Source organism: Cynocephalus volans, chromosome 8 (genome assembly GCF_027409185.1).
Source record: "Cynocephalus volans isolate mCynVol1 chromosome 8, mCynVol1.pri, whole genome shotgun sequence".
NCBI classification, from domain to species: domain Eukaryota; kingdom Metazoa; phylum Chordata; class Mammalia; order Dermoptera; family Cynocephalidae; genus Cynocephalus; species Cynocephalus volans.
Window position 1 is genome coordinate 43,798,581 of NC_084467.1, and position 14,181 is coordinate 43,812,761.

General features: G+C 37.2%; 1 protein-coding gene across 3 annotated transcripts in view; it reads left to right on the top strand.

The window, feature by feature from the left end:
* ZFYVE9 (zinc finger FYVE-type containing 9) overlaps nt 1-14,181 on the top strand; it is a 182,297-nt gene that overhangs the window by 165,636 nt on the left and 2,480 nt on the right. For 2 of the 3 annotated variants that reach the window (XM_063106443.1, XM_063106444.1), the window contains 4 exons: nt 1,617-1,767; nt 4,114-4,194; nt 6,924-7,086; nt 12,486-12,591. In XM_063106443.1, coding sequence (XP_062962513.1) covers nt 1,617-1,767; nt 4,114-4,194; nt 6,924-7,086; nt 12,486-12,591 — 501 coding nt within the window. The remainder of the gene's footprint in view (nt 1-1,616; nt 1,768-4,113; nt 4,195-6,923; nt 7,087-12,485; nt 12,592-14,181) is intronic. The other variant, XM_063106445.1, reaches the window with a different exon arrangement.

Sequence of the window (14,181 nt, forward strand, 5' to 3'; positions counted from 1 at the left end):
AAGTAAAGTAAGCCAGGCATAGAAACACAAATACCACATGATCTCACTCACATGTAGTATCTTAAAAACTTTTTTGTAAAAAAAAGTGGTTCTCACAGAAGGAGAGAGTAGAATAATGGTTACCAGGGGCGAGGAGGGGAGGTGTTGGAAAGGGGAAACGTTGGATTAATGAGTACAAAGCTATGCTGTCTACCCTAATCAATGTACAGTATATGCATGTATTAAAACAATACACTGTACTTCATAAATGGATACAGATAAATGTTAAAATTAAAAAAGAAAATACCACAATGAGGTACCTCTTGGTACCCACTGGATGACTATTAAAAAAAGGAAAATAACAAGTGTTGGTGAGCATGTGAGAAATTGGAGTCTTTGTACATTTCTGGTAAGATATTTCAGCCACTATGAAAAACAGTTTGGCAGCTTCTCAAAAAGTTAAACATAGAATTACCATTTCTATGCAATTCTACCCCCAAGTTTATATCCCAAAGAATTGAAAACAAGGTACTCAAATAAGTACACATATACAGATGTTCACAGTAGCACTATTAACAATAGTTGAAAGGTCGAAGCAGCCCAGATAGCAATCAACGCATGAACGGATGAAGAAATTATATTATATACATACAATGGAGTATTTTTCAGCCATAAAAAGGAATGGAGTACTCATTAATATGCTGCAATGTGGATGAACCTTCAAAACTTTATGCTAAGTGACAGAAGCCAGACACAATGGTTACATATACTATAGTTCCATTTATATAAAATATTCAGAATAGGTAAATGGATAGAGACAGAATGCAGATTGGTGGTTGGAGGAAGAATGGGGCACTGTGGTACTGCAGTTTATAATATGAGGACGAAGGGACTAAAACAAAAGTTTCACATTAGATTTTTAAAGGATTAAAGACATTTTAAAGGATAAGTTCAGAAAGTTGGACAAGTGGGTGGCATGTGAAAAAATGGGAAATAAAAGCAGACAAATAAATTATCATTGACCTGTTTCAGCCAGAGGCTGGAGTTTAACAACAAGGTAAGTTCAGATTTGTTTACTTGACACAAAATAGTGAGTTATTTCAAGTTAGTTTCAGAATTGTCTTTTGATAATAACATGGGAAAATATTAGTAAGTGATTTCATTGAAGATCTCAAACATAAGTTAGTAAAATAGAGAAACAATGAATTTCATATTTCATTGAGGAAAGCCTCACTCCTTTGGATGTTTAAAAAAGAAGGCAGATGCACTTAAATATGAGACATTCTTTCAGACTTAGAATTTCAGGGTATATATCCTCAGAGAATAATTCAGTGGGTAGGAGAAACTACTGCTAAACTAATTTTAGTTACTTGAGTTTAGTTCAGCAATAAAACGAAAATGAGTGGAAAATGTGTCATGTTCTTAGGTTGTAGTACAAATCACTTATAAACTGTACAGGGAATTTTTGTATATGTTAACTTTGTTACTAATGATGACTATGATTTTTTACTTTGTTTTTATTATTTGGTAGCCCCTTTGTCACCTTAATAAGTATCTGTTAATTTTGTCCTTGAGATGGTGCACAGAAAAACGCCCATTCTTTTCAGAATAAGGTTAACCCTCTTCTTTGATTGCAGATGATGAAAGCCATGAACAAATCCAATGAGCATGTCCTGGCGGGAGGTGCCTGCTTCAATGAAAAGGCAGATTCCCATCTCGTGTGTGTACAGAATGACGATGGAAACTATCAGACCCAGGCTATCAGTATTCACAATCAGCCCAGAAAAGGTGAGCATTTGAGCTGGTTGAGATTATGATTAATGAAGATTATACTGGACTTGGAGAGTTGGATATCTCAGTCTCCTAACACTCACTTTCTAGATATGTGACCATAAACAAATTAATCAACCTTTCCAGGTATATTCTCCAGGATTATGTTGATTCCCTAAGTAGCTAGACTCAGAGTTGCATATAGGATCTCTATGATTGAGGGAAACATTTTGATATTGGCAGGACCAGCACTGATATTTGAAGGTGAGACTAGGCGCCCATAGCGAAAGTGCACTTGGGTAGATTTGGAGCTTTTTAGATGACCACACCCAAAGAATCTCTATTAATAGGTTGACAGAATTTTGGAGGAAAAGATCTAGGTTCAGTGCTACTCAGAACATGGTCTCACTCACCTAGGAGAGTGTCAGAAATGAAGAATCTACACCCCAGATCTGCTAATCAGAATTTACATTTCAATAATGTAATTCAAATGCACATTAGTGGGCCAACCCTGTGGCTCAAGGCCACGGGTTCGGATCTTATATGGGGATGGCTGGCGCGCTGGCGCGCTCACTGGCTGAGCGCAGTGCGGACGACACCAAGCCAAGGGTTATAATCCCCTTACTGGTCACAAAAAAAAAAAAAAATGCACATGAGTGTTTGAGAACCATTGCTCAAGGTGGCATTACCCAAAGTGTTTTCTCAGGCTCTGTGGTTTTAAAAAATGTTCACATAAATAAGTAAAAAGAAGTTTTGCTTAATAACACAAGGTTTCTCAGACTTAATTTAAGTTTTAACAGATTTTTTTACCGCAGGACTTTTCAGACCCTTTAACTAAGCTGATGTGTATTCCGATTTTTAAAAGGAGGATAGTGTCTAGCTCATCTCAAATTTATTTGATCATGAATCTTTTTTTCCCACGAAGCATCTCCCAAAACTAGCTTTCTTCAGTATGTTTTGTGAAACACTTCTCTAATATTCTGTACTAAATACCCTTTATGCCTTTACTGCACAACCGATTTAAAAAATATAATGAAGACAGGGGCTTACAGTAGGTAAGTAGTGACTTACAGTAGGTCACTGTCTTCAGTATGTTTTTTAAATCAGTTGCGCACGCAGTAAAGGCATAAAAGACATTTAATTTAATACAGTATATTCAAATGTGATATCCAAGGTAAAGTATATGATAAGTCCACAATGCTCTCTATAAGTCAAATTCTATGTAGAATATTCAGACATGTTCTGGATATCATTAATATATGTATATTTATAAAAGTAGAGGGTCTCCAGAGGATGATTCAAGACCTGTGAGAAATCTGGGACCTATGTCAAAGGAAGACTTCTTGAATAAAGTATAAATGTTTAAACTGGAAAAGTATTGATTGGAAGAGGGTGATAACTAGCTATCCCTATTTTTAAGGTTTTTTTCTTATGTGGAAATTAGGCCAGAACCAGCACCAATGGGTGAAAGTTGGAGCCAGATTTTGGCTCAGTTTGAGGGCACACCCTGTAACCTTGAGAGTTATTCAGAAGTTGAATGGGTTGCTTTGTGCTGTTGTTGGCTCTCTGTCACTAGGAGACTTTGACAAAGACTGGATGACCACCTGTTAGAGATATTGTAGGGCCAATATGTAGGCAGTTGAATTAATCTAGTTCAGTTTAAGAGATGGAAAAATATACAGTATATACAGTATAGTGGAAGTTTTCATAAAGCTAAATGTAATTAAATATTTTTTCTTTTATGAAGAGAGAGTAGTGATAGAAGTTTGTCTTTCAAATAGGTGGGGTTTTTTTTTCTTTTAAATAATTACTTGGCAGATAAAATAATTGGCAAACGTATCTTCATCTTCAAAATATATTTGGTCTAAAAAAATTCTGGAAATCAATGGATTAGATCAAGAGTCAGCAAACTTGTTTTGTGGAGGGCCAGATATTTTAAGCTTTGTAAGGCCTGATCTTTGGCACCAACTATTCAACTCTAGAGTTGTAGTGCCAAAATTGCCATAGACAACATATAAATGAAGGGATATGGCTGTGTTCCAGTAAAATTTTATTTACAAATGGGCTGTAGGTTGCCAAACCCTGGACGCTACTACTACAATTTCTTGGCTTGTAAGATTCTTTGATTCTTAATCGGAAGAAGTACAAAACAAAATTGAGGAATGTGTTTTAAAACCTCATTCCCAAAGCTATCATAAGCATCAGAATTATTAGTTACTTGTATAATGCGGGAAATAGATTCATTGTTTTTTAAATTCTGTATGGTGATGTTTGGCATTTCCAACTAACAAATACTTTATTATTTTTCCTAGTCCCTCCATGTCAGGGTCTACCGTCACTGAACTATGTCTTTTGCTATTTTAGTGACTGGTGCCAGTTTCTTTGTGTTCAGTGGTGCTCTGAAATCCTCTTCAGGATACCTTGCTAAGTCCAGTATTGTGGAAGGTAAAGAATGAATTGTTTACTGCATATACTTTAGTTCAGTTCTAATTATACAATTAAAAAGCAAGGGACATTAAGGGAAGCCTTGACACTTCTGCTGTTGATATCTGACTCCTATTATTTATTCAGTAGCATCTCACTCTTCAGCAAATTAAAACTGCCATGCGAGGGCTTAGTTCTCTACAGAAGAGAGTAAGTAGTAGAGATACCATGAGACAGTGACGTAAAAATTAAGAGATAGCCTTTCAGAAACCTGAGGGGATGCAGTCTGAGTTCAGATATATCAATAGTTGCAAATATGTAAATGTTTAGACAAAGTTCAGTCCCTCCTAGCCACAAGAATCATGTAACCGTCATTTGGGGTACAGAATGGAATATGCTTGCTGTTGGTTTGCTATAATTAGATGTGACACATATCCTGATAAAGTTAATTAAATTAAATGAAAGGCTAATTGGCACACACTGTTTATTTTCTTTGTTGGTTATTCTTCACTCTAGTTTGATCTGATTACTCCTGTTGCATAATAAATTACCCCAAAACCTAATGCTTAAAACAACTATTTTATCATGCTTGCTGATTCCTCTAGGTCAAGAATCTTGACAGGGCAGTGCAGGGATGGCTTGGGGTCTCAGTTGGATTATTTGAAGGTTGGGTGGGGTTAATGGCTGGGAGCTAGAATTATCTGAAGGTTTGTTCATGCACATGTCTGGAGCCTGGCCTGGGATGATTTAAAGCCTTGGGATAGTTGGACTTCTTACATGATGGCTCAGAGCTCCAAGCATGAGTGTGCAAGCAACAAGGCAGAAACTGCATTGCCTTTTGTGACCCAGCCTCAAAAGTCACACAATGTCACTTACACCTACTCTGGTGTTGGAAGAAGGGAGAGGAATTAGTCTCCTCTTTTTGGTGGAATGGGAAGGTAGCCCTGTAGAAAAGCATGTGAGACAGGAGATATTATGGCCAGCTTTGAAAAATATGGTCTGCTATATGTGATGAGATGACAGGTTAGCATTTCCACAATAACTCACTCCAAGACCATAAAAGCAGTCCTTTTTGAGGGCTGGATTCGAGTGTGTTAATTGAAATACATAGATAGTCTTACATATATCTGTAGATATTGGCTTTGGTCTCCTTTTTTGACAAATTTAATAAAACAGTGAGGGCTGGCTGATTAGCTCACTTGGTTAGAGTGCAGTGTTACAACAAACACCAAGGTCAAGGGTTTAGATCCCCATACAGGCCAGCTGCCAAAACAAAAACAAAAACAAAAAACCAGTGAGTGAAGCACAGAGTGCATTAATATTTTACAACTAAATTTCACAACTCTGACTACAAAGCAGAAAAATGCTGTTAAAAGAAATCTAGGAGTACAACAGTCATTTTGGTCTAAAGTGACTAATTAATGCCTGTATTAGTCCATTTCTGTTGCTTATAACAAAATTACCTTGAACTGGGTGATTTATAAGAAAATGAAATTTATTGCTTACAGTTTCTGAAGCTGGGAAGTCTAAAGTCCAAAGGGAACACATCTGGTGAAGGTCTTAGTGGTCGCAACAGTGATGACAGGTATCACATTGCAAAACTGGCAGAGCAGAGAGAGAGAGAGCCCAACCTCCTCATTCACTGTCTTTTTAAAGCCCTCAGAACCACACCCCTGACCACCATTTTTAATCCATTCACTACAGCACGGTCCTACAATCCAATCACCTCTTCAAGGCTCCACCTTTCAATTATCATAATAGGATTTCCCACCCTCAACACTTACAGTGGGAATTAAGTTTTGGGAGGACATTCAACCCAAGGCAATGCCTATATGATCAAATGCTGACTGTAGTTGAAATCGTGTCTTTAAAAACACCCTTCAAATGTTGTTAAAATGTTAGATTGGATGGATACAGATCCTTACAAATGCAAAGCAGTTTGTTTAAAAGGTATGTGTCTCTGGGTTGGGAATTCCTTGGGTCTTGCATTTCTCTGTGTGTTTTAGTAGAGCAATTGGCTGCCTATTTATGAAACTTTTATTGAGGCTCTTTAGAAATTATTTCAGCTGACAAAATTGTGTGTCAGTGAAACAGAGTAATTGCTCAGCATGCGACAGCTTTTACCCTCAATTTCAGTGTTTGCCTTTGACTCAAGTATGTAGCAACTGAAAAATAGTTATCTTCTGTTGGCTATACAATAGCCCATATGAAACTGTGATAGGTTTGCCTTATTGCTAGTCAGTCAATGAATTTATCTCCAAGCCCACTAGTATACTTTATTCAGTGATTTATTTAACAAGAGTTTATAGGGCATTCACTCCATGCCAGGCAAACACAGTAAGATGAGAAAGATGGAGATGCAAACAAATAAATATGATCAGAGCATGATAAATGCAGGAGTGGAAATAGGAGCTAAATGTTCTGCGAGCCCAGAAGAAGAATGTGACCATGTGTAAATTTTCCTTTTGAGCAGTATGAGAAGAAACTCTTAGTTGTGTGTGAAGTGAAATCAATAGGCAAGTGTTTTAAGCAGAACCTATTTTGGCACTTGCTCCTCGCAGCACTGTTTCAGTAAGAGGTTCAGCTCATAGAACAAAACCTCTTTGTATCTGTCAGCTTTGGAGAGCAGAGCGAAGTTTTACATTTAACTCTGAGGGATTTGCTATGTAGATGCCAGGCACTGTGTTTCATCTGCCCGCCTCCTGGGTTTGCATTGTTTCCATCTGTACTGTCTCGGTGCTGATTCTTAGATGGCGTTATGGTCCAGATCACTGCAGAAAACATGGATTCCTTGAGGCAGGTGCTGAGAGAGATGAAGGACTTCACTATCACCTGTGGGAAGGCAGATGCAGAGGATCCCCAAGAGCACATCCACATCCAGTGGGTGGATGACGACAAGAACGTTAACAAGGGGTAAACGCACTGAACTTCTCCTCTTGTGGCGTTTATTCATGGGCTGGGCTCTAGGTTTTGTCTATTGTTTACACTGGTGTTTTAGAGTTTTACTGAAAGCTCTGCCTAAGAGAAAGGACTGTGTTGAATGAATATCATAGAATTTTAAATTTCTGGTTTCTTAGCTTAATTTCTTAAGGAGTTTCTACGTGTGTGTGTGTTTATATATATATTTTTGGGGGGAGGAGAAGAATTTGAGGTATTTTAATCAATTTCTTTTGAGGGGAGAATGAGGGGAGGGGTTGATGAAACAAAACAGTCCCTCTAAAGTTTTTGAAATAATAGTAATACCTTTGTGATTTACAAAGTCTTTTATGATTTATAAAGCATTTTTGCTAACATTGTTTCATTTGATATAATGACAGATATTGTTATCCCCATTTCACAGATGAGTAAACAAGTACCAAAAGGCTAAATGAAGTGTCAAGTTCACAAAGCTAGGAAGTGACAGGGCTAGGACTGAAAACTACTTCCTTGGGCTTCAAATTCTATACTTTTTCCCGATGTATGGCAACTCTGTTCTAATAGTTCAAGCCAAAACCTTAGAGTCTTCTTTGACATTTTTCTTTCTTACACCCCACACCTAATCCAAGTAAATCCTGTTTGCACTACTTCAGAGTATATCCAGAATTGTACTACTTCTCACTACTTCTACTGCTGCCATCCTAATTAAAGCCACTATATCATTTTTTCTGGATTATTACAGTAGCCTCCTAATTGATTTCTTTGTCTTCTAGTGTTGGACCCCTTCCCTCTGCCAACCCAGTATGTTTCCGATATAATAGCCAGAGTAATGTTACCTCTCTGCTCAAAACCTACCAATGGCTTCCAAAGTTGTTTATGACCTATGAGGACCTACACTATCTGTGCATCCCTCTTCCCACCCTATTACCTCTCAGAAGCAACACTGGCCTTCTTACTTGAACACATCAACTGTACTTCTGCCCCCACACTTTGCACTTGCTGTTCAAATCTTTTCCAAAATGTCACTATCTCAGTAAGGACGTCCCTGGTCAACCTTTCTAAGTTGTAACCCTCTCAGACACTTTTCTCCCTCCCACTCCCAATATCTCCTATCCCCTTTCCTTGCATTCTATTTCTCAGTTGCACTATAACTCTCTAATATACAATATATTTTTACTTACTTATTATATTGTCCCTGTAATATAAGCCCCATGACGGCAGGGATTTTTGTTTGGTATATTTATTGCTGCATCAACAGCACCTAAAACACTATCTGGCAACTAGTAGGTACTTTAAAATATTGTTTGATTGAATGAATATGCCATACTTCATTGTATTAAGCTTTCTTCTGTTCATTCATTTAACCATTCATCCATCCATCCATCCAGGTTATGTCAGGACTCTGAAAATACAAAGATGAATTCCACATGGTCCCTGCTGGCAACTGGTTCCGTCTAGTTTTGAAGGCAGTTATAAGTAAATAAGTGCATCAAAGTATGGAAGATACAGAGGGATAACTATATAGGATATAGTAATGATTTTTAAAAATAAGAGGAAGCTTGATAGAAGTTGTAGGACAGTATTCAAGAAAGACTTCAGAGAGAAATGGCTGATGCTTGAGCCGAATCTGGTAACATAGTAGGTATTTGCCATGTAGCTGTAGCAGAGCAGGCATTCCAGTCTGAGGAGTAAAGGCAGACAGAGGGCATTTAGAACATGGCACACCAGATTTTTTTTTTTAATTTTGTTTGACTTCTGTTTTTGAACAAAAAGAAGCAATTTTTAATCAATGAATGTTTTTGCCTATTTTACAAATAACCCTTTACCTTCCTATTCTTCATTGGAAAATTTAATTTCAAAATAAGTTCATGTTTAATTCTCTTATTATAGTTGGAATGGACATGCTTATTAGGACAAAAAATGGATCTGAAAATCTGGTGCCATAAAGTATCAGTAACTGACAATAAACAGGTTGTCCTTTCCTATAGCAGCTACTGGTGGCAGCTTCTTATAGAATGGGACAAGGACTAGCCAGGGAAAGCTTTCAACAAGGAGTCCACTTTGTAATGTATGAATTGAATGTCTTCCTGCTTGTCCTCAAATGTCTGGATATCTTCCCTCAAAGGATTCTAATCAACTAAGGATGCCATTTTTTGCAATGCCAGTCATCATCCCAAAAGACACAGTTCCAAACATCATAATCCTGAATGTTGAAATTCTGAAAGATCAAAATCCCTAAAGTTTTAGGGCTAGCCTGTGGCTCACTTGGGAGAGTGTAGTGCTGATAACACCAAGGCCACGGGTTTGGATCCCTTTATAGAGATGGCCAGTTAGCTCACTTGGAAGAGCGTGGTGCTGACAACACCAAGTCAAGGGTTAGGATCACCTTACCAGTCATCTTTAAAAAAAAAAAAAAAAAAAAAAATCCCTAAAGTTTAAAATCCCTTAAAATCACAATCCCAAAAGATTAAAATCCTGAAAATATAATTCTGGAAAAAATAATTTAAACATTCGTTAAAAGACATTTATGTACATTTTTGTTTTTTTAATTTTTTTTTTTTTACTGTCTCAAGTTTATCTTGTAAAAGCTGGTTTACTTTATTTTTTCATTTTTATTGAAACATGATTGTACGTATCTATGGTGTACAGCATTGAATATCAATACCTTTGTACAATATGTGATGCTCAAATCAGGGTAGTATATTCACCATTATACAATGTAATCATCTTTTGTAGCCCTTTATCAATTTCTCACTAACTTCCCCCACCCATCCACCCACCACCACCACCACCGCCGCCGCCGCCGCCACCACCACCACCACCACCACCACCACCACCACCACCACCACCACCACCACCACCACCACCACCACCACCACCACCACCGGTAGCCTCAGTTCTGTTCTCTCCTTTTGTAAAATTCAGTGAATTATTGTAATTGTTGATTTATGTACATTTTTAAAAGGGGATTTGAGCAACAAAAACACAACAGAAAAAAACCCAGCCAGCTGCCAAAAATAAATAAATAGGAATAAAAACATGACCAGAACATTTCATAGACCACTTTATACAATAAAATAGACAATAATAACATACATATTTTTGCAAGCATGAACATACACTAATGACAGCTGGATAACAGTTAAGAGCAGATGAATCGTATTCATGAAAAAATAGGTCAAAAAACGAAATGTGTAAATCCCTATCTCTATGGTTGGTAATTGTGTGCACCTGCCTTTACAACTGCAGTCATCGGAAATACTGTGATGGATGACCTGAGTCTTTTGATGAGATTGATAAAAAACTTCAATAGGTCTCCTCTACACATGCTGTTGCCCAAGGAGCCAAGATCTTGAGAAATTTTATATTTCACAAATGCAGACGTACAAGGACATCTCTTCATTTATTGAAGTAGTTTCAATGTTATTGAAGTAGTTTCAATGTTTTTACATACATGCACAATGCTTGTGCATGTATGTAAACATTGTGCTAATCCACTTCCATGGAGTCAAATTTGCAAAAATTGCCTAAAACTAATTAGAATTCTCTAAAAATCTTTACATAATTTATACTTTCAGTATTGGAAATGATGCAAAGATGAAATACATAGCACAGTGAATTGTAAAAAATAATGCTGAAATCAAAATAGTGGGGGGAAAAAAACTAAAAAAAAGAAAACAAAAAAATTTGATGTATGAAGAAGTAGATTATGTGCAATTGCAGAGGTGACCCATAATAGCCAGCTGCCTTTCACAATCATTAATTATATTTTGAAGTTTTGCCTCATGATGAATAGCTGTTTTTTTTTTTTTTTTTTCCTTTTAGGGCATGGCTCTCTTTGGAAAATACATTCATGTATTAGTCCATTTCTGTTGCTTATAATAGACTACTGGAAACTGGGTAACTTATAAAGAAATGAAACTAATTTCTCACAGGTTTGAAGGCTGGAAGTCCAAGGACCAGGGGCACATCTGGTGAGGGCCTTCTTCGGGGTGACTGTACAGCAACGCAGGGTGTCACATGGCAAGAATGGCCTGAGCAAGAGAGCTACCCTCACTCACTCTCTTTATAAAGCCATCAGAACCATGCCCATGATAACTCATTACTTCATGTATAGATTAATCCATTCACGAGGGCACAGTCCTCATGATTCAATCACCTCTCAAGGTTCCACCTTTCAGGTACCATAATTGGATTTCCCACCCTCTTAACTGTTACAATGGAGATCAAATTTCCAATACATCAACTTTTGGGGGATGCATTTTACCTATAGTAATTCATACTTTCCTTTGTGGCATTGCTCTTTCTGAAATTTGGCTTTCAGAATTTCAACATTCAGGATTTTAATCTTTCAGGATGTGATTTTCGGGATTTTAGACTTTACAGATTTTAATCTTTCAGGATTTCAGCATTCAGGATTATAGCATTCAGGATTGTGTCTTTTGGGATTATGGCCCAAGCCCCCTTTTTTGACATTGTTATCTGAGTTAGAAATTAAATCTATATTGTTTAAATAATTTTTTTTTGAGTGAATGAAGTTAATGTCTGATACTGAAATTTAAGTTAAATTTGACTTTTTATACATAGAAATTCAGGAACATAAATAGGTTTGAAAATGGTTAGGAAGAGTTTGGAATCTTTGTGCCAATCATTTTGAATCCTCATCAGAATGAATGTGTATGTTCACATATTTATACTTGCTGTATTTTAGGGAGGAAAAGAATATCAAAAGTAGACTTTTTGTTCAGGAATCTAGGAGTAATAGTTTAGCACTTGTTATGATAGATACATAGATACTTGTTCATCAGTTCACACCAGCATTGTCATAATTAACACACTTGGTCAAATAACTCTTAATGAACATTTATTATATTAAATATAATCTTTAGCTCCAAGCAGCGGGCCAGTACTGGGAATATAGCACACAGAGGTAAATGTATCATATTCCCTATCCTTCTGAAGATCATTTGTAAGGCAGATATGCAAACATGAAAAGTATAACATGATGAGTGTTATTTCAGAGTCAGGAGCAGAGTTATTTCAGAGTGTTATTTCAGAGTCTTGGATAACAAGATTGGGTGGGTCGCCATGTATTCACTGAAAGAATGGATGGTACGTTAAAGAGAACCTGCTCCTGGAGATATGGCTCCTTTTTGTATGTGTGTTATTTGAATTATTTCAATGCATTATTTCAAGTGCACAGGCCCTTTCCATGAGAGTCCTATTCAGGTACCTCTTTGTACAATGGCTTCCTGCTGTGATGTGCTACACAGATGTATTCAGCAAGAGCACCCAATGTAATTGGTAGCAAAACTTCTGCATCAAGACTTGATAAGAGAAATGGATCCTCTAACTTCAAGAGCCACTTCTGTTTCTTTCGTTTGCCTTTATTTTAGTGTCATAAGTCCTATAGATGGGAAGTCCATGGAGTCTATAACAAATGTGAAGATATTTCATGGATCAGAGTATAAAGCAAATGGAAAAGTCATCAGATGGACAGAGGTAAGGAAATGAAATTCAGCATCCTTAGCCCACTTTGAGCACAACTTTTTTGCTAGGCTGAGAGCCACATTTGGGCTGTGTCTGGAGGATAAAAAAAAATCTGTTCACCATTTCTATTTATTTACTATTTTGATGGCTGGCCAATACAGTGATCAAACCTGTTTTATACTCCAGTTCCCTCTGATCTGTTTTAGATCACTGAGAAGAAATGCCACCAAGTGCAGCCTGCAGCAATCTGATGTATCCTCGCTCCTGTGAACTAGCTTTTAGAGATTCATATGTATTGGAATTCAAGAAGGGTGCATCTCTGAATGATATATACCATCATTGCTTTATTCTTCAGAAAGCTGGGCTGGTTATGCTGCACTTAACAATTAAAATTATTTCAGATAACAATCTCATGAAAATAGACTTATTTCACCAGTAAGAAAACTAAAGCTCAGAAACTAAGTAACTTATCCAAAATTATAAGGTAAATAAGTGATGGCAGAGTCCTGATTCAGATTTAGATCTAGCCAACTCCTAAGCTCTTTTCCACACTATCAAGTTGCTCTTTAACTTGAAAACAGTATGAGAGGCTAACCTGGGAATGAGAGGAGTAGGGCAAGGGACCCCGTTTGTGTACATACTATACAGATCAGAAAGTTTATTCTCAAAGAGTAAACAGGTAGATCCTAGGTCTCTTAATGGTTTTCGAACCTCATTTTTAATTGTTTTTGAATCTGTATAGATCTAATTTTAAGATCTCTAGTATTTTTTTCAGTTACTAGTCTTAATTTTTTCTAAAATTCTGTGTCTTCTAGCTTTTCCATTTTCCATTTTCCAAGAAACCAAGACCAAGAGAGGTTAAGTGTATTACCCAAGCTAACATAGCTAGTTCTTGATAGCACAGAGACTAGAACCTGATTCTCCTGTTCTTGGGCTATTGTTCCAAGTGACTCATACTAGATGCCAGGCTCCGTATTTCCATATGCAGCTAAGTAATTTTAGTTGCTTGCTTTGTAATGATTGTCTGTTTGACACATTTTGAGCAGTGCAGAGTCTGAAACATGTAAAACTCTTTATAGCTTATTAAGTAGTTTGATCTCTGTCTCTTCCTTTTGCTCCCCAATAACTCAGTGAGGTAGGCAGGCTACCCATCCTATTATGCAAATGAGAAAACAGGCCCCAGAGAGGCTGTGTGACTTTGTAACTTAGTTTCTAATGCTGGTTACTGGCAGAGCAGGGGCCAGAGTGCAGGTCTCTTGACTCCCACTTCAAGCCCTTTCCATCATTTCTTACTGCCACTCTCACCAGTGTACCCAGGCACAAGGCTTCAGAGCTGCTCCCCTCTGTAGTATTCTTAGTATAAGCCCCTTTACTGAGCAGCAAGTTAGGGCTGGTATATATAAACATTGTGTATTTGCATTTTTTTATTTTTTATTCTGCCTTTTTTACTTTTTACAATAACCAGCGAGGGCAGGTGCTTTCCATTTTACAGAGGCAAATTAGGCATTAAGGAGTCCTTTGACTAAAGGACTTGCTCATGACCCCTCCTCTACGTGGACTAGGACTCGGGTCCTAGTTCCAAGTTTGCTGTGCTTCTTCCTG